The 26,600-nt window shown below is 36.1% G+C and overlaps 1 protein-coding gene across 3 annotated transcripts in view; it reads left to right on the forward strand.

Moving 5' to 3' along the window:
* The window catches only part of LOC107068165 (zinc finger protein rotund), a 177,365-nt gene that overhangs the window by 55,395 nt on the left and 95,370 nt on the right, over positions 1–26,600 (forward strand). For 2 of the 3 annotated variants that reach the window (XM_089175333.1, XM_089175334.1), the window contains exons 1-2: positions 710–4,045; positions 8,657–8,926. In XM_089175333.1, the coding sequence (XP_089031459.1) occupies positions 3,701–4,045; positions 8,657–8,926 (615 nt within the window). In that variant the 5' untranslated portion in view covers positions 710–3,700. Of the gene's footprint in view, positions 1–709; positions 4,046–8,656; positions 8,927–26,600 lie in introns of those variants that run through there. The other variant, XM_089175335.1, reaches the window with a different exon arrangement.

Below are 26,600 nucleotides of genomic sequence, written 5' to 3' on the forward strand. Positions count from 1 at the left end.
CTCTCTCCGTCTAGCGTTTTCATCTACTTCTTTTTACTCACCACCTTCTCCACCTCCGCCGCCTCCGAGACCTCTCTCTCTCTCTCTCTCTCTCTCTCTCTCTCTCTCTCTCTCTCCTTACCTCCACCTTCTCCAACTTCTTTCTTTCCTCTTCCAACAACTACCACTACCACCAACCTACCAACCCACCCACTACCTTCTCCTAGAGTAAGTTCGAGCAAGACAGCGGTATTGCCGTAAAGGAGGAGTAGAAGAAGAAGGAAATGTGCGCGCGAGTGAGATCACGAGAGCGAGAGAAAGAGAGAGATAGATATAGGAAGAAGAATGCAAGAGAAAGAAAGAAAGAGAGAGAAAAAAAGGAAGTAAGAGACGGAGGGCACCACGACGACGACGACGACGACGTCGACGACGCCGGCGGCCGCGGCGAAGCGTGCGCGCCTTTCCTTGGCTCCGAGTAAGAGAGAGAGAGAGAAAGAGAGAGAGAAAGAAAGAGGACGAGGGGGGTGATCGAGAGGGAAGGAGACGTTGAGTAGGAGTAGGAAAGAGAGAAAGACCGAAAGGGAGAGATAGATAGAGAGAGAGAGAGAGAGTGTGAGAGAGTGAGAGAGAGAGAGAGAGTGTGAGAAAGAGTAAGAGAGAGAGAAGAACGTCGAGCTTCCGCTTCCTTATGCTCCGCCGCGGACTGCATCAACCAGTCGCGCGGTCGCGCTCACATAAGAAACTAGGATTCGAGAGGCCAGGGCCGAGAGGAAGAAAACCACCTCTCGTCCATCGGTGGTACCCTACGATATACGATTTTCGAATTCGAGAAGGAACCAAAATAAAAAATACCGCGCGAGTTTATAATTACTCCCAATTTGTATTATCGCGAAGAGTGATTCGCGTGATTATCATTATTATTATTATTATTATTATTATTATTATTATTATTATTATTGTTATTGAAAAAACGCGCGTTAAAAGAATTTTGATTTTTTTTTCTCGGGTATAATTTATTTTATTTATCATATCCGATATAAACCCCTCTAATAATCCTTATTCATCATTATAAATATTAAAATTACTACTATTATTCCTTCTTATTTTTTATACTCTTATTGTTATTGTTATAATTTACATTGTTCTAACACTTTTATTCTTATTATATTTTTTTGGGAAGAGAAAGAGAAAAAAAGAGAAGAGCAAAGCAAAACAAAAAAAAAACGAAAAAAACAAGCTCGCAACGCGCTCGAAACGCGTTTAACGAAGTCTCCGTTGAGACTGACCGCCGACTTTACCCCCTCATCACCATTACACCCCTCTCCCCACACCACACCACACCACCCCACCCGACTGCTATATCATCAAAGCGATTGCAGCAAGCGCGCTCGAATAAGCGGCACGAACAACACCCCGAATGTTCACGGATACGGCCGAGAGGCCTCTTCATCTTCATCTTTTTCTCGGATCCCCGTACAAGTTCATCTTCGTCTTATCTTTCGCGATTTGACCAACCAATCAACCGACCGACCGATCGACCAATCATCGTCATGGAACGAGCACTGATCCTAGCATCGAGTGCATTCGGCGGCAAATCTGTCATCTCGTTCAAGAATCCAACATTTTTCAAATAATCTAATAAGGGGAAGAGAACAAAAGACAGAAAACGAGAGAAAGAGAAGGAGAGAGAGAGAAAGAGAAAGAAAGAAAACAAGAGAAACAAAAGGGGTTAAAGAAGCATCAATGCTTCGACCGAGAGACGATGTTTCGTCCTCTCGTTCCTGTGCTTCCTCTTCTTCCTGTGCTTCTTCTTCCTGCCGCCGGAGATATCCGACCTGGCGGAGGAGGGCCACGTTGGAGGAGAAGTTCCAAATTTTCGCACAAAGAAAACTCGTAACGATGAAGTACGAGGATTGAACGCGTGTGTGTGTGTGTGAGAGAGAGAGAGAGCGGAGTGAGAGAAGAGAAGAGAGAGGGGGTGGGTGGGAAAGAAAGAAGAAAAAAGAGTCCATGCCGAGAATTAAGATCTCGGTGGCGATCAACTAAAGTTCCTATTTTTCACGTGTTTTAGCGACAAGTTTAGAGGTTAAGGAGAGAAACAAAAATAGAAAGAGATAGAGGAAAAGAGAAAGAGAGAGAGAGAGAGAGAGAAATAAATAGAAGTATAAAAGGGCACGTTGAAACCTCGTGTTGCTACTACAAGAGATAGAAGAGAAACGAGGTGACTTCTCCCGCGCTAATTAGCCAGCCAATTAGAAAGCTCGCGGCCATGCGAAAAAAGCTGCGCGCGCAAAAGTTCCTAAAGCAAAGCAAGCTTTTTTTTTGAAATTTTCCGGTCGAACTTAAAGCTCGGCCGATGATATTTAAATAACAATTATTATCGATTGATAAGATAGCTAGTTTAAGGAAGCATAATTAACGTTAACGTTGTTCATTTGAACGCACGAAAAAATCAACCAAACGATTTATTAACATAGACAAAACTTGTAGGAAGAAAAATAAATAAATAAAAAAGCTAGAAAACAAAAGGGAAGGAAGGAAGGAAGGAAGGAAAGAAAAAAATAAAAATGTCTTATTAGGTCCCTTAACAATCATAGCGATGTAATAATACGATTAGCTGTAAATTGTCTTGCAATACGTGGACGAATTTCTACAGAAAGGAAAGATAGAAGAAAAGAAAAGGGATAGATAGATAGATAAAGAAAAAGAGAGAGAGAGAAAGAGAGAAACAGAGAGAAAAAGAGAAACAGAGAGAGAGAGATCCTGGAAAGAAAAGGACAAGAGAAATAAATAAGCAACGTACTGTGTCTTATGGCTTCTAATTCCTCAAGGCAATAAAGAACAAGAAGAGGCTACCTACTACCCCCACGCCCCTCATTCCCTCCAAAGCGGTGAAAAGGATTTTCTTTAGGATTTATTTCTTCTTTATCATCATCATCATCATCGTCGTCATCATTTTCCTCTACTATTTATCGTTTCTTATTTTATTCCTATTCCAATAATAACAAGGAATGGAAATTAAAAATTGTTTTTGAAGATTACAAATTTGTTGTTGTTTGTTTGTGAACGTTGTTGTTACGGAAGGCAACGTAGGAGACTAATCATTTTCACCATAAGTTTCTAATACAAGAAGAAGATTTAAAATCGTCGAATCTTTCGCCGCGTGGACTCGTACAAGCAATCTACTATCTTTAAATAGTCCCCGCGACTCGATCTTTTTAAATTCTTAATCGATTCGAAGATAAACAAAGGAAGAAACAAATAAATGAATAAATAAATGAATGAATGAATAAATAAATAAATAAATAAGAAATATATATATATATATATATTATATATACACACGCATACATTTTAAAAGCGTATTTAAATATAAATTCCTATACATATACACGTGTACAGGTATTTTGTTAATCTCTCGCCGTAATCTTTGATATCGAACGTTTGTCTTTCTGCGTGAAGAAAATAATCTTTTTTTTGTTTTTCTTTTTGTCTTTTACCCCGACGAAATAATATAAAAATTATATTAAATAACAAAAGTTACAAAAAATAGAAAGAAATAGATAAAGAAGGTATCGTTGACACGGTGAAAATAAAAAAAAAAGAAGAAAAAGAAAAACAAATAATATATATATATAAAAATAAAACGAAGATTAAAAGTAGGCAAAAGATAAAAAGAATTCGAGAATTATAAGGAGGAAAAGATAGAGAAACAGCAAAGATGTCAACGATGAGCGTCGTGTCGAATTCATCCGTCGAAGTTGACTCGGATTCATCTAACGATCTTTCGAGCAAGGACGAAGCACCAACCGAGCAAAAATTTATCTTAAGAAACGAGCTCTACAACAGTTTATTAGCTAGCGCGCTCGGTAAAACTGTGCTAAATAGGCATCTCAATTTCAAGGAACAAGGTATTAATTTTAATTTGGCCAATTTTAAGGACAACTTGAACGCTCTTGGTGCACTCAAAGATTTGAAGGATTTGAAGGATTTGAAGGGACTCACCGTTAGTAGCGTACCCGCCTTCCCGAGAAATCTCGCCCTCCATCGTGAAGATCACGACGAGGTTAGCTATTATATATTATACTTCATTCGACGTCTGTAGTTAATCGTCGATATTTTTCTTCTTTTTCATTTCCCCATCCTTTAATTTAATTTTTAAGTTACGCGCAAGTGTTTTATTATTTCGTATAAGCCGATAATTACGAAAGTTGACTGATTGTTAGTTGGAAAAAAAAATTAAAAATGTATTGATAATATATATATATATATATAGGTATTTATATTAGGTTCTTATACAATGGTATATATATAAATATCTCGAAATAAATTGTATCATACAAATTTAGTTTAACTCGATCGAAGTCCATTGTCGTAATTATTGTATAATAACACGTGTACGTTAGTGTCCCGGTTAATGTATTTTTATTTGAAACATATTTTTAACGATGTCATTTAAGAGCCCACGTTTGGGTAACGATTACTTTTTCTTCTCTTTATTTTCCTTACTTTTACTTATAAAAGAATATAGTAATAATAGTAACACATTTTTGTTGTGAGGAGGGAAAAAGAAAAACACGAGATACCCTGTACATCAAATCGATGTGTTCATATTCACACGAATGTAAATACATACGTACATCGGATATATTCCTATACTTACATGTATGCGTATAAGTATATATAATGGGTTTGATATATATACTTATACGCGTTCGATATATATGTATATATATATAAATATGTACACATATGTACATGTATATATGCATTCCCTTTTTCGTAAGGGCAATCATATAGACGTTGGAAAAGAAGGGAAACGTTTCAAGACGATGCGCGGGAGAGTGCTTCTGCTTTCAATCGCGTGCTTCGCGAGTTTGACCCAGATTCGAAAAGAACTTTCGGTCCATCCGATTTCGATTCCTATTCTTTCTATTCTTCTTACATTTTTTCTTTTTTTCTTATTTTCTTTCTTTCTATATTTCTTTCTTTCTTATATTATATTTAAAGAACGCATTATTTTTCGTTCTCTCTATATTTGAACGATTCCATATTTTTTTTTTCTTTATTTTTTTTCGTATTTTTTTTCTTACCTACTTACTTTTATTTTCCTTCAATTTTTCCTGCAACTGAGGAGAGAGATTGCCTTGAAATAAAAAAAAAAATAGTAAGAAGAAGGAATGAAAAAGGGCAAACGGGTAAAAAAAAAATTCAGCTCAAATGGTTTAGCAAAATGAAGTTAAGGACGAGTTGACGAGTATACGTTGTCGATTAAAAAGTTAAACGGGGGGGGGAGGGGTTGGTGGTGGTAGTGGTGGTTAGTGCGGCGACGTGTTTTTCCGAGTAACGAGACCATAAAGGAGAACATTACGAAAAAAAGAAACAAACAGCCCTTCCTTCCTCCCCGAAAAGGAATGAAAGGTGTTATAAATTTCGTTTATCTCTAGGAAATCATCTTTCTTTCACAATTATTTTCCTTTTTTTTTGTTTTTCTTATTTTAAAAACTATTTAAAATTGACGAATTCTCAGAATAATTAATTTCGTATCTTTTCATATTATTATTATTATTATTATTATTATTATTATTATTATTATTATTATTATTATCTCGTGAATAAATTAAAAATGACATAATTACTTTTTCATTTTATTTTTCAGACTATATTATTAAAAGAATATGAAATTGAAAGATAATAAAAGACAAATTTCAAATATATCCTTGTGTTTTTTCTTATATTAAATTTCATATAAAATGGAAGTTTTATTTCGTTAAGCATCGACGATATTTAAACGTCAAACGCGTCACCTTCCTGTTACTCCATTTTACCATCCCTACCTCCGTTCTTCCCCCACCCTCCTCGAAGCTTTTAAGAAAAAGAATATTCTTGGCGAGATCGCATTTTTGGCTCTGCTAAGATGATCGTACAAATTTATGACGCATCCTATGACGACACGTGAATGGGTTGAAAAGTTTTAAACCTAATATAGAAACAATTTTTCTTGGTCAAACTCATTTTTTATATTAAAAAAAAAAACATAATAAAATTTTTTTGGTCGAAGCTTAAAACTTATCAACCCATCCTCGTATATTAAAACACTACCATCTACTTTTACTCTCTCTCTCTCTCTCTCTTATTTCAAAAAAAAAAAAGAAAAATATAAAAATTACAAACCTAATTCAAGTAATTTATTTGTTAGGAAAGATTAACAATAAGATTATCAAATGAAATATTAAAATACTGGATAAACATAATTTGATTTTGTCATAAAAATAATCTAAAATAATTGAAACGATATTATCTAAATCATGAAATACAAGCAATTAATTAAAGGAAAAATAAAAATAAAGAAAGAGAAAAAAATATTCGTAATAGGATCGAAAAAGATTTTTTAAAATAACACCTTAGTGAAATATACAAATCTATGTTTCGCGAGATTGAGAGAAGACGGTTTATAAACGGCAAACACTGTGTCGATCGTTTAGAAACGTTATTTATTTAAAGAAAGGATTGGTTTTACTCTGTGTTACCCTTACCTCCTGACATTTCTGTGCCAGTAAACGACGTTATCGATAATAAAACGGTGTAAGCGGAGCGAAAGGACAGCTTCGTGTCGAGCGAGTAAGCAAGCAAGCAAGTAAGCAAGTATTCAAGCAAGCAAGCAAGCAAGCAAGCAAGCAACCAAGCAACCAAGTAAAAAAGAGAAGGAGAGTGTGTGTGAGAGAGAGTAAGGGGGGTAGAAGGGAGAAGGGAGTGGGACAGAAATTGCAGGGACCAAGGGCGTTTCGCGCCTTTGGGAGCGTGTAATTAAGTACCGGCTGGCAATAATGAAACGCATCATCCCCTACGCGTGGAGCTCGTCCGAGGAATAACACCCTTGCTTATAGTAAAAAGCCCACGAGAGAAAAAGAGAGTAAAGAAAGAAAGAGAAAAGAAAAAGAGAGAAAGAAAGAGAGTGTGTGGAAGAGAACGAAAGAGGCGGGGTTCGGTTTCCTTCGGGGGTTTTGCGGATAATCGGTGCAACGATTTATAACGAGCTTTCTCACGATTCGTGCTGGGCGAGCAATTAACAAGTAAATCTGCGTTGCTGCTAATTAAATCCATCCAATTAATCGACCTTGTTGAAGAAACGAATGATCAAACGCGTGTTACGAATGGAAAGTAAAGAGAGAGAGAGAGAGAGAGAGTGAAAGAGAGAAAGGTAAAAAGGGTTTGATGGTAAGAGTTGTAAGGTAAAAGGGATGATGAGGGTGGAGGAGCAGGTGGAGGAGGAGGAGGAGAAGGAGGAAAAAGAGGGAACGATGAAGGACGTACGAAGAAAAGAAAGAAAAATAATTTAAAAAAAAAGACGAATATTTTATTTTTTTCGTTTGTGGTGGGCTCAGCAGTTTTCTGTTTTTATCTCTCTTTTTTTTCATTTTCTTTTTCTTTTTTTTTTTACTTTTTTACGTTCCGACGACGTATCGATTGCGCCCATCGTTGCCTCCCTAACGTTTTCTCCACTTTCTATGGTCCTATGAATTCTTTATGCATTTCACGTAGGATCGATGACTGCTTGCTTGGATTGTAACTACTAATCTCTTTTTTTCTTTCTTTCTTTCTCTTTCTCTTTCTATTTCTTTCGTCATAGTAATTATATACTTTGCTAAAAGGGTGGTACTTTAGGGTAGGGAGGGTATTTTTTAAGAATAATATGGTAACAAAAAAAAGGTTTACCGCTCGAAAAGTATTTCGTCAGAATCCTTTTCTTCTCGATCAATCTCATATTTCGTTTAGTTTAATTTTCTTTCATCTCGATTCGGTAATAATTCTTTTTTTTTAATCATTTAGAGATATCAATGCGTGCAATCTGATCTATGGAAAAATATTGAAATTCTTTTCTTTTTTCTTTGATTGATAAATAATATTCTTATCGAATAACAAAAAGAAATAAGGTTTCATTACTTACATTTGTATTTTGATTAACGTGAAAACTCAAACTAATATTTTCTTCTTTTAACTTCACGTCTATTTCTGTCGGATAAAAAATGCTTTATTATTCATGTTTAGTTCTGATCGATATAGATATTTAGAGAAAGAGAGAAATATTTTTCTTTCACAATGATTTCCAGTTAGATGAGATACTTTTATTATTTATGCTCCATTTTGATTGATACAAAAACTTCGATTAATTCGTTTTTTATATTATTTTTATTCTTATTAGACGAAAATAAAGATGTTTCATTATTAACGTTTCATTCTGATTGACACAGAATCTTAGATGGATATTTTCCTCGATAATATATTCTTAGTAGATAAAACGTTTTATTATTTACATTTCATTCTGCCTGACGTAGAAACTTAGACTCTTGTTTTATTTTTGCATCGGAGTTTTTATATTTTTTTTCTCTTACTAAAATATTTTCAACAAAGTACATTTTCATCATTGAATATTTAAATCTCTTACGAAAAGCTTATGAGAACAAGAAAACCAAAAAAAATATTTATACTATTACCATGAATATAATAAATTACAAAAATACAAAAAAAAGGAAAGGGAAATAAATAATATTTCTATCGCAACCCGATTAAAAAAAAAATTATCAAAGAAATAACTTTTAAAAAACCAGAGCTAGTATTATAATGGTAATCAAATTCGAGAAGAATCCTAACTCGTATTTTCTCCTGTTGCTTTCAGAAAGCGTCGTTCGCGTGGTCGGAAGGAGGCGAGGATGGTGGGGGCGGTGGCGGTGGAGGAGGAGGTGGAGGTGGAGCAGGTAGTGGGGGTACCGGAAGCGGAGGAACGGGCCCCGCTGCAACCGGGGGTGGTGGCCTGGCCCACTGGGTTAGCGTAATGGCGGAACACATTCATAATCCGCATTCCGCAAGCGGAGTGGCCGGTATTCATCATCAACAACAGTCACCACCTCAGCCACCTTACCCGTGGAACAATGGTCTCTCCACTGACGTAAGTTGTTTTTTATTGGTTAGTTTCTTTTTTTTTTAATTTATTAATATATATATATATATAAACAAGTATTAAAATATAGCATTATACTTAAAACAACACAGTTGACCTATAAATCTCAAAAAATACTGAACCTTGTAAAAAAGAACATATTATACTTCTGAACTTTTCATGCAACTTTTTTTTAATAAACTTTTTTGCTACTATCATACTTTGGTAGCTATTCAGGTGGCAAGAGTTAGTGAATCACCCTGTATATTTATAATATTATGCATATATATATTGGGGGGGGGGGGAGGAATTTTCGCAGAGCACGCTTTTTATTTATTCACAAGAGTATTTAAAATAAAAAATAAACTGTTAAATTAAATATGGACGGAAAGAAAACGTCGTTCGGATGAAATTGAATGTGGCAATAAGTGCGATAGAAAGAAGATAAAAGCTAGACAGAAAAAGAGAGTAAGAGAGAGAGAGAGAGAGAGAGAGAGAGAGAGAGAGAGAGAGAGAGAGAGATAGGAAGAGAACGAAGCTTTCTTTCTTTCTTTCTTCCTTTTTTTTTTTGCACGGCATCCACGAACGAAACGAGTTGTACTACCCCTGTTTTGATTTTGTTTTTTCCTTTCCTCCACTCGAATCCCCTACTCTCTGGCCCTCTGCGCTGTCTCCGGGCGAGAGTCCTGCATAATTTAGACGAGGCTGGATTAGAGGACGACAGAGAGACACGGACGAAACTTTGTGCGGAGAAGAGAGTATATGTGTATGAGAAAGAGAGATGAGAGAGAGAAACCGAGGGAAACAAAGGTAGAAAAGGAGGAAGGGGTAAAAAGAGAGACACGCGTAAAGAGACAGAAGGAAAAAAGGGACAGTGGATGGAAGAAGGGCGTCAAAAAGGGTTGAAGATCGCTTTGCATAGCGCGCTACCGTTCTTTCGCCTCGTTCCTGCCTCGAGGTTGGTATATATATATGTATATATAAAAAAAGGAAAAAAAGAAGAAAAAAATGGAAGAAAAGAGAGGGAAATGAAAAAGAAAGGAAAAAAAAAACAAATAGACGGAAGCGCGAAAAAAGAGTCGGGAGTGTTACGGCGAAGTAAAAAAAGTTTATGTGCGCGAGTGAAGATGAGATAGAACGGGCTAAAGAGAGAAAAGATGGTAGGAGAGAGAAAGAAAGAGAAAGAGATAGAAAGACGGGATCGTTTGTGCAGATATTCGTCGGTTTGCAATGTTTCTTCAATCGACTGCGCTGAGATTTTGCTTTCCCCCATCTACCCTCTCCTATCCTTTTTTTTTTATTTTTTCTATTCTCTTTTAATGACGTTATGGATACAGGACGATTTTTTTTTTTAATTTATTTTTTACTTTGTTTTTTTCTTGCTATTTTATATTTGATATAAAAACATTCGATCTTTCGATTCTATTTTTGTCGAAACAATTATAATCTTTTCCCCACCTCCTTATTTTATTGGAATCAATGATAATAGTACACCGTTAGAATGCGAATTATAGGGAAGAAAAAAAAGAAGTATAATAATATATTTAAGTTTTGTGGCCGAAATCCGTGCGTTTGATATATTTGAATGCGAATAGAGGGATCACCACAACGGGATTCTTGAGAAACATTCATCGTGTAGAACCTGCAGTAGTTTAAAGGAAAAGGATGTGTTGCGTCGTACCTGTCTATACCTTCTTTTTCTTTGATTCGTTTTTTTTCTTTCTTTCTTTTTTGGTCTCTTTATTTCTTTCTCATTTTGTCCCTACTACTTTATTTCTTTTGCCCTCTTAAGGAAGCACCCTACTTTTTTTTGTCCGTCACACGGGCCGGCAGACGCTGGTTGGTCTATGCAAAGAACCTCCTATGAGATTTTCTTACTCTGAGGCCTTATGGAGAAAAAACAAGGAGCCCACGACAATAAGAACCGGGGGATGATTTAAATAATCCGCGGCATGCAAATGCACGGAAGATTCTCACGGGGCAGCCCGTAAAGTACCGTAGCGTTGTACCTTAGCGTACCGGTGCTACTGCTGCTGTTGCTGTTGCCGGTGCTGGTGTTGGTGCTGGTGCTGGTGATGCTGTTGCCACTGGAATGAGAAAGAAAAAGCTTTTCCTTCGAAGACAATCGAGCAATCTGCATAGACCGCATACGGGCGCATCAAGATGAGAGTGCTAGGCAAGAAAGAAAAGAAAGAAAAAAAGTGATAGAAATATTCATTCCCATTTGGGGATGATGAACCCCTCCAGTTAAATCATCGACGTTTTTCAGCCCTTCTTATCGCGAACCCTGCTGACAAAAAAATATCTCGTGGCTTTGGTCGTACGAACGTAAGGACATTAAAAACCTTTTTAACCCTCTTTTCCATTTTTTAACCTCGACAAATATCTCGAGTACGATATTTCGTTATCGAACAATTACTAATTGGAATCGAATGATAATAATGATAATCGAAGTTAAGATTTTTAATAGTTTTGTTCTTAAAAAACTGGCATAACCTTCGACAATGATCGTATCGCTTATGTTTGAGCATATCGTTTGACGTTGTTTTATTTCTTTTTTTCTTCTTTAACTATAAATAATTTTTATAGAGCGAATTTCATGTTGCATTATTCTTTCGGAAGTTGCATTGTGCATCGACCTACCAAAAACCTTATATGCTCCATTTAACTATTGAAAAAAATCCGTCAACGACGCGTAAAAAATCCTCATCTTTGGGAGATTGAGAAAAACCCAATGGAGAGATAGGTTAAGATAGGGGTTGTGAATCGTGAAAAGAAAGAGAAGATGTAGGGCAGGAAAGCCGAATAAATCGAAAGAGGCTGTTGAGCTTTTGAAGCCTGTAAACACGTATTCCGAACTTGTAATCTGTCGACGCTTTTGCCCAGCGGGTGGTCAACCCTTTTTTTCTTTCTTTTTTTCTTAGGCTGCCTTTACGCCTGCCCGATCGTAATCCCTTAAAACGCTTAGAGCAACTATTTAGGGTAATTTTTGCTCGGGGTGACGGTACCGTTTTATCTTCTTCTTCTTCCACTTCTTCTTACTCTGCAGTATCATCCCCTTCCCTTCCCCACCTTTCCGAGTCGAACACCCCACCCCGTTTCTTTTCCTCCTTTGCTGGGTTTTGTTTTTTATTCGTCGAGATGCAAAATATCTTTTGGCCGTTCTTCTTCTTCTTCTTCTTCTCGAACGGGTGTAACTGAAATCATTCTTTTCTGTATTCCGTGAGAGTCCTTGGCCTTCGGGTGGTGAAAAAATCACCCTTGACGCAGATTATGTAAAAGAAGAATCTCTTTCCTTCTCTCTCTCTCTTTCTTTCTTTCTTTCTTTCTTTTATATGACGACTACTCGCTCATCCCTTCGCCACGGTAGGAGAAAATTAAAATAATAGCTCACGGTAGACCTGACCCCTCTTAGCCACTTTTTTTCCTACTCATTCTTTCTGTCTGTCTTTCTCTCTCTCTCTCTGTCTCTCTCTCTCTCTCTTCACCTCTTTCCGATGGACTCCTTTTTTTCTCTCTTTTTTTTCACCTCTATCCCTTGCTGCTTCTTTCTAGCTCCGCCCGAGACGAGAATGCAAATCTCGCGCAACGGCATTTTTGTCTCTGAGCTACGTGAGACAAAAAATGAAGTAAAGGTTTTAGGGAGGGAGGGAGAGAAAGAGAAAGTAAGGAAGAAAGAGAGAGAGAGAGAGAGAAATAGACGTTCAGTTCATTGTCTCGTTTCGACTACCCGTTACTACCGGAGAAATAGCAAAAAAAAAATTCTAACGAATGGGGAAGCTAGTCGCGCTAGTTAAGAGGGTTGCCATTTCTTTTTTTTTCTTTTTTTTTTGTTACTTTGCCTTTCGAATATCATCTATGGATCGTATAGGTTAATGAATTTTTTTCTTTCTTTTTTTTTCTTTTTCCTTCCTTCTTTCTTCTTTACCAACGTATCTCGCGCCGAGAAAGAGTTGAAAGGGTTGAAATCTCGTTGCCTGTTTATTTCTTTTTTCTTTTCGTTTTTTTCCTCCCCCTTTTATTGTTCGTTCAGTCTTTTTTTTTGCTTTAAAAATTTTCTATCTCGTTATGTTAAAACGTTTCGCATATAATTTGTTACGTGTATGTGCATATTTACGAATGGTCTGGGATATTATAATGAAATTATATACGTTAGGTGCTGATACCCGTGATAAATGTTGAAACGTATACCTGGTTGGTATGCAACTAAAAAAAAAATTGCTAACCTAATCACGATACGCAATTGTTTGATCCCTCTATTCTTACAGTATGCGTGGTAACACTCGTGTTAACATCAATCAGAACCCATTCCTTTTTTTTGTTCCATTAGTTCATTTTTCAAATACGAGATTACAATTTAATGGTAACTCATAAAAAAAAAATATTAGAAAAAAGTAACAAATAAGTAGGTAAATGTTTGTTATTTGTATGTATATTTGTTATCGATTTAAAATTAATTCAATTGAAAAAAAAATCTCCTTTTAATATTTCAATATAATTCTATAATGTACAACATAAAAAATAGATTTCCATTAATAATCAATTACTAAAAAAAGGATTTGATGTATATAAAATTTGTAACGAATCATATTTTCAATTTTTTTCTTATATTTTTTACAGAATTTTATATTCAACGATACGATAATCAAAAAATTACAATTTTGGATTGAATGTTTTAAAACATTTTGTCTTTTTTTCGTGCAATCGGAAAACAATATAAGTTTTGCGTTTGAGTAACGTGCTCGTTCCAGCCCTTTTTTGGCAACGTTGTCACAACATTTGGACTCAAGACAGAGTTATGGGACCCTTTTCTATGAAATTTTCGACCAGACAAACCCTTTCTAAGGTGCATTCGTTACCTCCTCATCGTCGTTCATCGTCGTTCATCGTCACCCCCTGTTCATTCAACTGGAAAATATCTTTGGCCGATATTTTTTCTATTCTCTTTTTCTCCCTTCCCTTTTTTCTTAACATACTGCAGAAGAAAAAAAATTATTATCCCTAAGGTGTGTAACCAGTCAACGAAGAAAAATATTTTTTACAAACTAAATTTATGAAGTTAACATTATTGATTTATTTCCTATATAAATTAGCCTATGTCACTTCGAGAACATTTGATCGTTTAATTCTCTTTAAAATGTTATAAATTTTAACATGCTGATAATTTAGGAAAAAATAACAAAAATACTAAAAAAATAATATAAAAAAAACTACTCATTGTTGACAAAAATTTGAAATTATTTTAATTTCCATACAGGATTAATTCATACGGTTATTAGTCAATTAGAATTAGTATAAATTTGTGAAAAAGAAAAATTAATATTTACGATTTCGTTAATTCCATGTAACTATACGAAATCATAGAAAAAATCTATTGCAATTGATTTTCACAAATGGTAATATTAAAATGATTCAATTTGATACCTTGCATAAAAAAAATATATACCACCATATTCGCAGAAGAAGACGAAGAAGAAGACTTTTTTAACCAAAGATTACCCTAGCACATTGCAATACTAATCGGCATAAACGAAAAATAACGGTCTTCGGTCTTGTAAGTTTCTTTTAGGTTAGACGAAAGTCAGGGTGTCTCACGTTCGAGACGTGACCAAGCGTAATTTATCCCGCGAGCGTCGTACCGTTAGCGGCTAAAAAAGAAAAGGAAAAAGATAGCAAAAAAAGAATCCTATCCGTTTCCTTCCAAGAAAAAGAAAGAGAGAGAGAGAAAGATAAAAAATTGTGTATGAGCGAAATGAAGGAAGAATATATGTATGTAACAAAAAAAAACCCCGCAAGAAAACAAAACATTAGAAAAAAAACCTTAGGAAGACAGAGGAACCGTGCAAGCGAATAAAAAAAAAATTTGAAGAAAAAAAAATATGCGAGCTTCAGTGCGGTTATATATATATATATATGTTTTTTGTTGTTGTTCTACGTCGGGTTTTTGTAAGATGGTCGCCTTAGGGTGCGTATCAGCGGCTAGAAAGGGTGCGTATGCAGATCATCGTGGAAGTTGAGTACAAAGGGCCCATAGTCTCACGCTATTGTACCGCGGCAGGTAAGATAAAGGTAGTTTTGCCCTCGAGAATTGTGTCCCTTCTTCTTCTTCTTCTACTTCTTCCTCCTCTTTCTTTCAGCCCTATTTCGTAGCAGAATTTTAGAGAGAGAGAAAACCGTCCTATACAGCCCTCCGTGATGTCTCTTTAATTTTTATTAATGACACCGAATTTGAATTTTTGCATCGGTGATATGGGAACCGTTTTAGGAAGAGAGAACAAAAATCCTTGGATCGTACATGTACGTGTACGTGTACGTGTACGTGTACGTGTACGACGTAAGCTTCGTTCAAAAGTTCGTATTTAAAAGAAATAACTATAAAAGCTAGTTTTTCTTTTCTTTTTTTTGTAGATCTCATCGATCATAATTATCCGACAGGCTGTACCGTAAATTTTCCTTTTTGATATAAACCCCACAAAAAGAGATTTAAAAACCATAGGGTTACGAAGACTTACGAATAATATTTGTGTTCGACGCGTGAGATTTGATTATTTTTAGATAGTAATTTTAGCGTATTATAACTCATTATTGCGACACATTTTCAAATTTTTGTTTTTTTTAATAAGTACAACTTCAGAATGAAATATAGTAATTAAATAATGAGATAATGCCACGCGCTACATATTTAAATAAAAATAACAACAATTATGACAAAAATAGTTTCAATTGGTTAGTATGAATATCATTATAAAGTTTAAGTTTTTTTTTATATTTTTGTATTGTGGCGGGTAATGGATTAACGAGCGTTGTTGTAACAAACACGTTATTTAATATACACTTGAAATTCAATTGTAAACGATAATTTAAACTTTTTAAAAGATATTATTTGCTTTTGTGTAAGTGTCGTCACTCGAGACGGATCTTAAAACGTATAAATTTAAATTTGACTACATTTTAAATAAGTGGGTACACGAAACACGTGAATTAAATACGAACGACGGTGGTCGCGAAAAAGAAAAATATAAAAAAAAATATAAAGAAAAAAGAAAAAGAGGAAGTAGAAGAAGAAAAAGAAGAAGTAGAAGAAGAAGAAGTAGAAGAAGAAGAAGAAGAAGAAGAAGAAGAAGAAGAAGAAGAAGAAGAAGAAGAAGAAGATAATTTTTTAATTAGCGGCCATTACGAGAATCCCGAAGGAGACGTCGTAAAGAAACGGTCGCCCTTTTCGGAGAGGCACAGGCGTCCACGGTTCAAAAGAACGAATTAGTTCTCCTCGGGTAGATTTTGTCGGCTCATTAAAAGACTCGCGCATAGGATAGAACGTCAAGGAGAGAAACAGTAGAGCCAGTGTTTTAGAGGGGCCACGTGTTTTTCGAATGACGAGTAGCAGACGCTGCTACCGTGGTTAGATTGATCGATCGAACGAACTTACGAACAAACTTACGTACGAATGAACGAACGTAGATTTCGTGGGAAAAAATAAAAAAAACCATCTAACAGTTCGACGAATCTCGTTATAATTATATTTATATTACAATCACATATTTTTTTTTGCCATGAAAATTATGTACTCGGTAAAGAATACGCGTATACGTATATAAGAATATATATATATATATACGTATGTATATATGTTAACATTGATTGCATATTCATTTTAATTGACATAAAGTTGCCATCAATGCGCGAAACATCAGAATACAATTGCACTTATATTAGTTATAACATTAGTATAGATCGTTACATCAATCAACGTCAAAGTAAATTGACTATATAAGAACAATATTTATGATTATTTTCAATTTAATCATGAAATTATGAATCCATCAAATCGACGGCATGTTACTTTTTTGTTGCTGTTGTTGTTGTAACCGTTGTCGTTGTCGTCGATGTTATTTTTAAAGTTTAACGTTCATCGATAGAGGAAAATAAATTTATAAATAGAGGATATATAGTCGTAGGATGTGTAGATTAGAGATGTTGTTGACTGAAGTTGATGTAACAGAGCGTAAAAAAGAGAGTGAGAAAGAGAGTGAGAGAGAGAGAGAGAGGGAGAGAGAGGATGAGAGAAAAAGTGAGAAAGAGATAGAAAGAGAGTGAACAAGCAAACGAAGAGGAGGCCGCTTGTCGTGGCAGGATTTTCTCGAGAAACTAGGTACCTACTTATCCACCTACCTACCTAGCTACCTACCAACCTACCAACCTACCTACCAACCTTAGTCGAGAGTTCGCGCGAAAAAAAAAAGAATCTTATTTCTATCCACGATAGAAAAAGCTACCTAGCATAAGTGAAAATTCAGAGAAAGCTCGGCGAAGCGACTTAAACAACTTCAACGATTAAACTTTTCAATTCTTTCTTACGTCACAGTTTAGATCTCCAACAAGTTTCATACCAGTTCTCCAAGGACTTTCAACTTTTCCACGAAAAAAAGAGAGAGAGAGAGAAAGAGAGAGAGAGAGAAAGAGAGAGAGAGAAAGAGAGAGTAGAAGAGGGAGTGAGAGAGAGAGTGAGGAAGGGTAAGGGAAATGAGGGAAAAGGGAAGGATAAATTCAGTCAAAGCTCGTTACTAAAAGCTGCTTAGCTATGTTTTCGCTATGTCTTCTTTTTCGGTCTACCGTAAGTTTCTTTTCTCTTTTCGAATTCCCTCTGAAAGAACTAGGATGAGAGAATAAGAAAATAAGGAAGAAAAAAGGAACGGAGTGGGAGGATGGATGGAAGGAAAAGGAGAAATAGTAAAGGGTGAAGAGCTAACATCTGTCCGAGGAAACAGAAAATGGTCCTGGAAATATCAGAATCGATATTTGACCCCGGAAAAAGATGAGGCAAGAGAGAGAGAGAGAAAGAAAAAAGGAGAGGGAAAAAGAAAGAAATAAAAAGAGAGAGAGAGAGAAATAAAAATAAATAAAGAAAGAAAGATAGAAAGAAAAGCAAGCAAAACGAAGAAGAAAAAAAAGCGAGAGCAGCAACGTTGGTGGACGCTTTGAGGAGCCATAGTTGCCAATGTCCCCGCCATTTTTCCTGATATTTGATAGATTTCAAAAGGAACGTTCCTTCTATTCGTCCCCGCGCTCTTATATCGAACATAGCAGCGGCAAAAGAAAGAAGGCTCGACTAGACTATTGGAAAAAATAAATTGAAGAGAGAACACAGAAAGTCGTCGTCGTGGTCGATAATAAAACGTTAGGTATATATATGGTGAGTAAAGGGGATGGTGGGGGGGATATAGGTGGAAGGTAGATGAATGGTGGTAGGTGGTTTGGTTGGGTGGATTGATGAATTTAGGGTGGTGAGTGGGGATAGAAGAACGAACGTACGAACGAACGGACGAATCAGTACTTTTTTAAATGAAGTTCGGGGGTGGAGAGGGGGAGCGGGAGGTATCACGCGATCCGAAGAAAAAGTTTTTTCGTAGTTTTGGAAAAAATTAGTTACGACGACGGATCGTTCGTTCGCCCATGACTGGACGATAAAGTTTTTTTTTTTCTTTTTTCTAACTGCGATCTATGTCATGATGGTGGTGGTGGTGGTATCACATAGTACACGTTTGTACCGTAGTACGTACGTACGTACGTACGTTAGCCAAACATAGTTGTCAACCAAGGTAAAACCCGGAGTAAAAGTTTTTGAGCCCATCGTCGTGGACAACGAAGACGACGTTGAAAAGTACGTCGTCGGCCATGGAGACTAATGAAGATCGATATAGGTAGCAGAAAAAGTTGGGGTAGCAGGGGGAGGTGGGAAAGGGAAAGGGAGGAGGATGGGTGGTCAAAGCGACCAAGCAGGGAGGAAGAGGAGTGAGGGGCAAAAATAAAAAAAAACAACCGGGTAAATGTACTTTCGAAGCTCCAATCGAAACGAAAACTACGACGTCGGTCGTTGGTCGTAGTCATCGTCGTCGTCGTTGTCGTCTTCGTCATCGTCGTCGTTGTCGTCGTCGTCTCTCGACGAACCTTTTAGCCGAAGGAACACCGACAATCCTCGTAATTATTTATCGATCCCTAAATTTATCAAACAACAAGAACGAAAGAAATAAGTGGTAGATAGTAAGAGGAACTTGAAGGGGGAGCTAGGGTAAGGTGGAGTGGGGTGGGGTGGTCGAGATCTCTAACGAAAATAATAAAACTAAAATATATATATATATTATAACAAAAAAAAGGTAGAAAGAAAAATAAAGTATATAGCTACTATGATGGGTTGGATACTTCTGGATATTTCTGTGTATATACTTACTTAAATGCAAGAAAGAGCTTTTTTCAAGATATAAAAAGATAGAGAGGCAGAGAGAGAGAGAGAGAGAGAGAGAGAGAAAAGAGAGAACGAAATACGTATATATATGTGTATACATATGTATATATTCTACATAGATACAATACAGAAGGATACGTACGTACGTACGTACGTAAGTGCATGCATGTACATACATACATACGTATACTCGAGCATTCCTTACCGAAAATTTTCCGCACCGTAATTTTTCGTTTCTCGCGGACGCCGAGAGAAGAATATTTATATAAACCGGACGGAGCGCAAGACATCGAGTGAGAGAGAAAGAGAGAGAGAGAGAGAAAGAGAGAGAGGGAAAGAGAGAGAGGGAAGCTACGCGAAAGCGAATTACGTTCTTGTTCGTACTTGGATGAAAACAGAAAAAGGGAGGAAAAGGGTGGAACTTGCGGAAGAAAAAAGGAAAATAGGCCAGGATCGATATTGAACCGAGAGAAAAAGGAGGAGAGGAGGGGTTTTGAGAGGAGAGGGCAAGGAAAGGGAGTGAGAAAGAAAAAGAAGGAGAGAGAGAGAGAGAGAGAGAGAGAAAAAAATAAAAAGAAAAAGAACGAGAGCAAGAGAGAGAACGAGTGTGAGAGAAAGAGGTAGGGCGAAAGGAGTAAGAGGCGGAGGAAGAGGCTGGGGTAGGAGGAGGAGGAGGAGAAGGAGAAGGAGGAGGAGGAGGAGGAGGAGGAAGAGGAAGAGGAAGAGGAAGAGGAAGAGGAGGAGGAGTGTGGGAAGAAGAGAAGAAGAGGCAGGCGGTTGGGACGAAGGGAGAGTGGGAGAAAAGGGTAGGAAAAGAGCGAGGGTGAAAAAAGAAGAAAAAAAAAAGAAAAAAGAAAGAAGAAGAAAAAAAAATAAAAGAAAAGAAAGAAATCGAGAGAAGCGAGTCGAGCTTTGAAGATTGATACGGGCTAACGATGAAAAGAGATTTTCAATGTTCGATAGAAAAATATTCGCGAACATCGCGACATTCCAATCGCTCGCGTGCACACACACGTATACACACACACACACACACACACACAAACGTTCACTCACTAACTCACGTGTCCTTTCCTGTCTCTTTTGAGTTCTCGCGGCAAGTCCGAAGGTTATTATTCTTTCATTTTTACGAGTCCTTTTGTTAAATTCCCCTTCCAACCCTCTCCCCCATCCTCTGCCAGTATTCTTCGCTTTCTTTCCTTTGCGCGTTATCCTTTCTCTTCTAGTTTTCATCTTGAAAGAATATCAATCGATGAGAATAGAGATAGAAAGAGGAGAGAGGGTTCTAGTTGGGGGTTGTGGGAGTAGGTGAGGGTGGGAGCAGGTTAAAGGATAGGACGGAGAGGGATGCTCTTGAGAGATAAGCGAACGCTTTTCAATTTAATTATTTTGTCTAGCTTCTTTCTCGCACTAACACACACACACCTACATATACGCACGTACATCACATATACCACATATAGTATAGAAACGAGCGTGCACTCTTTTTCTCTCTCGGTTTCTTTCGTTTCTTCTAGTCGAGGTCAAACTCGGCCGAAAGACCGATAATATTTTATCGTACGATCGAAAAATATTGGTCCGCGTCGTATAACCGCGAAGCAGAAGTAAGAAAGAGAAGAGTAGAGAAGAGAAGAGAAGAGAAGAGAAGAGAAGAGAAGAGAAGAGAAGAGAAGAGAAGAGAAGAGAAGAGAAGAGAAGAGAAGAGAAGAGAAGAGAAGAGAAGAGAAGAGAAGAGAAGAGAAGAGAAGAGAAGAGAAGAGAAGAGAAGAGAAGAGAAGAGAAGAGAAGAGAAGAGAAGAGAAGAGAAGAGAAGAGAAGAGAAGAGAAGAGAAGAGAAGAGAACAGAACAGAAGAGAAAGAAAGAAAGCAAGACGAACGCGAAGGGTATCTGGAAATGACGCACGTTTGTAAGGAAAGAAAAAAAAAGCAAGTAGAAATATCAGGATCGATATTCGACCCAGGAAAAAAGGAGCAGCGCTGCTGCGAAGAAAAAGAGAAAGAGAAAGAGAGGAGAAGAAAAGTAAAGAAAAAAGAAAAAAGAAAAAAAGAAAAATAGAAAAGAAAAAAAATCGTGAAATGGAAAAAGAAAAAATGGTGTGATAGATATCGAAAGAGAAAAAAGAGCAAGAAAAGAAAAGAAAATAGAGAAAAAAATGAGCCAAGAAAAAGGAAGCACTTTGAGGAAACTTACAATGCCGAATAGTTTTCTATATAATATTTACTATACTAACGTGGAACATTCTTCTTCTTCTGAACTATCTCGTAAAAATTGTCCCCCATTTCTTAAGATAATAAACAGGATGGATTTCTTATTTCGCCATCGAGGTCTCAAAATTGACGTTTTGATTTTTTCTCTCTCTCTCTTTTTCTATCAATGGGTTATTATTGGGCGTATTCGATTCATTCGAAACTTATACATACATACATTTATCATTTCAACAAGATGAAATATGTTATTTTTGTATTTAATAGATATTTCCATTTCTCATATTCTATCTTAATTTTCATCCATTTTCAATTATTCATTTAGATTGTAAGGTATTGTTTTTCTAAATATAATTATCAATCAAATTGATCAAAATGTTGTTAAATTAGTCACGTTTTAATGATACTTAATCGTTCCTCTTCTAATTTCAAAAATTATTTACCGAATAATCTGATATATGTACTAGTGTACAGTACCTTTCATTTTTATCCCATCAAGAAGATATATAAATATAGAATTAAAGTAGTAACTTTTATTGAAATAGTAGTACGTATAAGTAATAGAAGTAAAATATTAAAATATTTTTAAAATAGTAACGATGATCATTGATAATGAATACAATCTCTTTCACTCAGTATTATTTTTAATAGGAAATCTGACAATAAACCAATAATTATTTTAATATCTTTGTTAAAATTTCGTGATAAAGTATTTACGATCTTACTTTTACATATATATAAATATAATAGTATTATTTTTATTTTAAATCATAGAATACTCTGACACCTTTCAACGATATTTAAATTAAAACCCACCTCAGTATAGTGTAATATATTAATAAATAAACGTAGAAAGAAATAATAAAACAAATGTATAATATATAAAAGAAAAATTGACGGAAGAAAAATGATAATAGTTTAAACGCTCAGTCAGTTTGGTTCTGAATCTAAGAAAGACGAGAAAGAAGATGCAATTATGTCATTATGGTGTTTTCCCCCATCCGTTACAAATGATTTGGGTCGATCAGGTATAAGGTTAACCAAAAGACTACCTGACTGACACATAAATTTCCTTATGTCCCAGAACAATTTCTTCTGACCTCCTTAATGCCGATCCAATAACGATCGATGATCAGTCATATCTCAACGAGTCGTTGACTGAGAATGGAGTCTTGACGACGTGTGAAATCACCTTCCTTCCTTCATTCCTTTTCTCTATTTTTGATCAGAAGGATCGAAAAGATCGAAAGGATCGAGGTCAAAGGACACGATATCGTGAAGTAACCACCAACCTATGTAACTCGATGAAAGGAAAAGTTAGTAGTTCGAAGAAAAAAGATTGAATTACAACGTTTAAGTAAAAATGCTACTAAATATAAACCTACGGCTGACGATGATTCGTAATACAAGTTCACGACCGTAAAATTTCGAAGCCTCAAAGAATATTTGCGAACAAGTTCTTACATATATATGTAAGAATACATATATTATATATATGTATGTATGTATATGATAGGCAGGTGGAACCCTGCGGATGTATTCTCTCTTTTTCTTTCTTTCTTTCTTTCTTTCTTTCGTCTATCATGTAATGGACAGGTGCGGGCACCTGCTTACGGCCCTGACCAATGGTTTGCTGTTTTTATTTTCAAAGTGAACCTAAATCTAAAGCTTTTCGATCTAAACTAAAATGCCCTTTCACGACGCGTGCGTCATCTTCTTAGAATATTATTATTAGAATAAAATCATTGAAAATTAGATGTATAAAAAAAAAGGAAGAAAAAAAACAAAATTAAATGATTCAAGGTTTAATCTTCAATTCGTATATAACAAATTTTTTCATATATAATGTTAGCATATAAACATATAAAATCAAAATATTTTAATATATCATATAAAATATTGTTATAGTATTACGTATTTTTGCATATATATTATTTTATATATATATAATGTAAAAAAGGAAAGAGAAAAAGAAAAAAAAAGAAAATATTATTAATGTTAGAATATTTGATCTAGCAATAGCACTTGAAAGTCGTCGATGCTATCGTACCGTGAAGACGTCATCGAGCCCATTAGAAGGTTCGAATCTTGGTGTCGCACACGAGATATTCTTCTCGTTTGAAGAAGTACCTCTTGAGAAGCGCTACTCAAGAATTTTCCCTTCCTCTTTTACTCCTCTCTCTTTCCCTCTAATCCCTCGCCATCCTTCTTCTTCTCTCTTTCTTTCTCATACATTGCGAAACAAACATTCGTCTGTTCCTAACGGGAATCTGTCGGCATCGTTGCTCTCCTTTAGCTACCCCTTCGCTATAATACGTGCGTGTATGCATATATACATATATATGTGTGTATGACTGTGTGTGTGTGTGTAGCTCTTTTTTCTTAATCTTCGTTCTTTCTCCTCTGGGGAAAAGTAAGAGCATTCACGCCAAGTACTTTCTCGGCAGGAAGAGTCCTCTTTAAAATGTCCTCGCAGTACCATCGAAAGACCACGAGCATAAATCAAAAAGGTCGGAGGGCGGTGCCACGACACACTCCTCTCTCTCTCTCCCTCTCTCTCTCTCTTTCATTCCTTCAAAAAGAAATAAGGGATGGTACTGGACAGCATCGTATTCTCATTTCGAAAGAACAGTATTTCAAGAAAAGATCACATCGATTTCTGAAAGGATCGAAAATAAGATAGAGAAACATTCTCCCTTTTCTCTCTCTCTCTTTCTCTTTCTCTTTTGCTCAATGTATCTGTTTCTCTGCGTCTATCCATTTACTTCACCTTTATTTTTTGTTCTTCATCCGTCTATCTAATTTTTACTTTCTATGCTTCTTTCTCTTATTTGTCATCCACTTATTTTCTTTTTCTATTTATTTTTATTTTCAAAATTATATATATATAGTCGGACAACCCCGAGAGAGTGAAAAAAACAACGCATAGAAGGAAGAAGAAAGAAGATGAGATCGGGGCTAGGGGGTTTTCTCGTCCAGACTAGACGCAAAACCCTTTTTCATCCCCCTTTTTCCCGCCACCTCTCGCTCGAACAGGTCGGACCGAGCGAGTGCACCGGTAAAACAGCCCCTTAAAACGGTTTTACTGCCGCGTACGGGGCGCAACGACGTCTAGACGGCAGAGTCGTAAAGTTTGACCTACTCACCCCCGACCACCACTACCACCACTACTACCACCACCGCCACCCTTTTTACAACTTTCTCTCACCCTCTTTTTCTTTCTCTTTTGCCTCATCGTATCAACCCTCTTCTCCCTAACCCCTTTTATTCTCCGCTACGCGAGGCGAGTCTCCTTGCTAAGGTACGCCAACGTTCCTTTAACTTGCCCGGACCTTGAAAACTAGGACAAAGGGTTTGCTTCTTCATTTTTACTTCCTTTTTTTATTCTTTCTTTTTTTTTTGCTTCCTAATAAAACTTCTCTTCGACATTTTACGAATATAATATCGCTAACGTTTCAATTACAATTTATACATTTAATTTGTCATATAGATTATTTGTAATAAATTATTATTATTATTATTTTTATGCTTTTTTTATTTTTTTTAAATTATTTATCGCACAACGAGAGATCTTATCTTTAATCTTATATATATATATATATATATATATATATATATATATATTATCGTCGGGTAGTGGAAAATAGAGCAGAGGGTTAACACGCACAAGAAGAGTCGTGCGAAAGAGTGGTTGGTTGGCCGACCTTCGGAGAATTTCATTTCGACGCGTTTCAAGAACGACGTAGCTCGATTCGTTTTCCAACGTAGGTACGTACTTACTACACGTATGTTATATGTTATACCTACCTATACATATATATATATATATATATATATCCCTTCCAAATGTTATCGGAGCATCGAGTCAAGAATAGGTGGTGGTCGCTGGAAAAGCGATCACCTATATTTTTTCCCCAAGGTAAAGGGAATTTCATTTTATTCTCGAATTCTTTCACGAATGCGCTTCTTTTATCTCTTTCTCTCTCTTTGCGTGTTTCCTTTATTTTTTATTTTTTTGTAATTTTTTCTTTCTATTATTTTTCTTTTTATTTCACTTCGCCGTGTCTTTTCCCCCTTTTTCTTGCCGAAAGAATTTCACGAAGCGTCGAGGCTGCTATCTCGTTATTTTTTTAATCATGTACACGTGTGTACGTAAATGCGCGCTCGCGCGCTTTATATGCTTCGTTGTTAATTATCAGTATATATATATACAGTATTTTGCCTTTTATATATTTTATTTTATTTTTCGTTTTGTTCTTTTTCCTTTTTCTTTTCATTTCTTTTCCATTCCTCTTTTTTCGTTTCCTTTTATTTTTACTTTCCTTTATTTTCCTTTTCTTTCTTTTTCTATGTTTTACTTTTTACGTTCTTTATTCTTTATGAAAACTCGTTATCGACTTTGTACACATTTAGTTATTTTTTTTTATTTTGTATCTTTTACTTTTTTTTTATTTTTGTTTTTTCGTTAAACATTCGTTCGCACTCTCTCTCATTCCAAGTCGAAAATATAGAAACGTCGATCTAAAAATAAGGACTACGTCGGTAAATTTCAGTCCTTTAAGGTCGTGGAAGCAGAAAAGTCGGTCAAACGAAAAGTTGGATGTAAAGGGAATCACGTGGCCCTTTTGAAAACTAGCAGCGAGCGTGCTCGCGGTTCACGGATTTTACGAGAGTTTTGAGTTTGAAGTGTCCAGGAACCTTTTAACGTTAATTGCGACGGTTTTTTTTCCTTTCTCTCTCTCTCTCTCTCACTCTCTTACTTACTCTCTTCCTTTCTCTCCTCTTCTTCCTCTTCTTCCCTTCTCCTGTGTTTCAGCGTAAACGAAAATTCGCCCTTCGTACTTCCTACTTAAAAATTCAAACGTACAAGCAGCAAGGTAGCTTTACTTATATATATATGGGTTACGTTTTTGGAACGTTTCAGTACGTTTTAAAGCACCGATGAGTTTGATGAAAAATAAAGTAAGATCGAACATCCACTAACGATAATCTCGATTATATCACAAATTAATCGAATGAGAGAGAGGAATTACTTCTAAAGGTAGGAACCTTTACCTTTTTGCCGTTTCGTTGAAGTAGACTGTACCTACCGGAATAGCACGGAATTATTTCTGAAGCAAGTAAAGACCCTTCAGTTCTGGTTCGTTCTACCCTTTCGTCGACGTTTCGCACGGTACCGTACCGTACCGCACCGCACCGCACAAGGACTTTTTCCTCGCACCAACGTATCCGGAAAAG

The sequence above is a fragment of the Polistes dominula genome, unplaced genomic scaffold (genome assembly GCF_049000335.1).
Source record: "Polistes dominula isolate Pdom_NZ unplaced genomic scaffold, Pdom_raw_medaka contig_82, whole genome shotgun sequence".
NCBI classification, from domain to species: domain Eukaryota; kingdom Metazoa; phylum Arthropoda; class Insecta; order Hymenoptera; family Vespidae; genus Polistes; species Polistes dominula.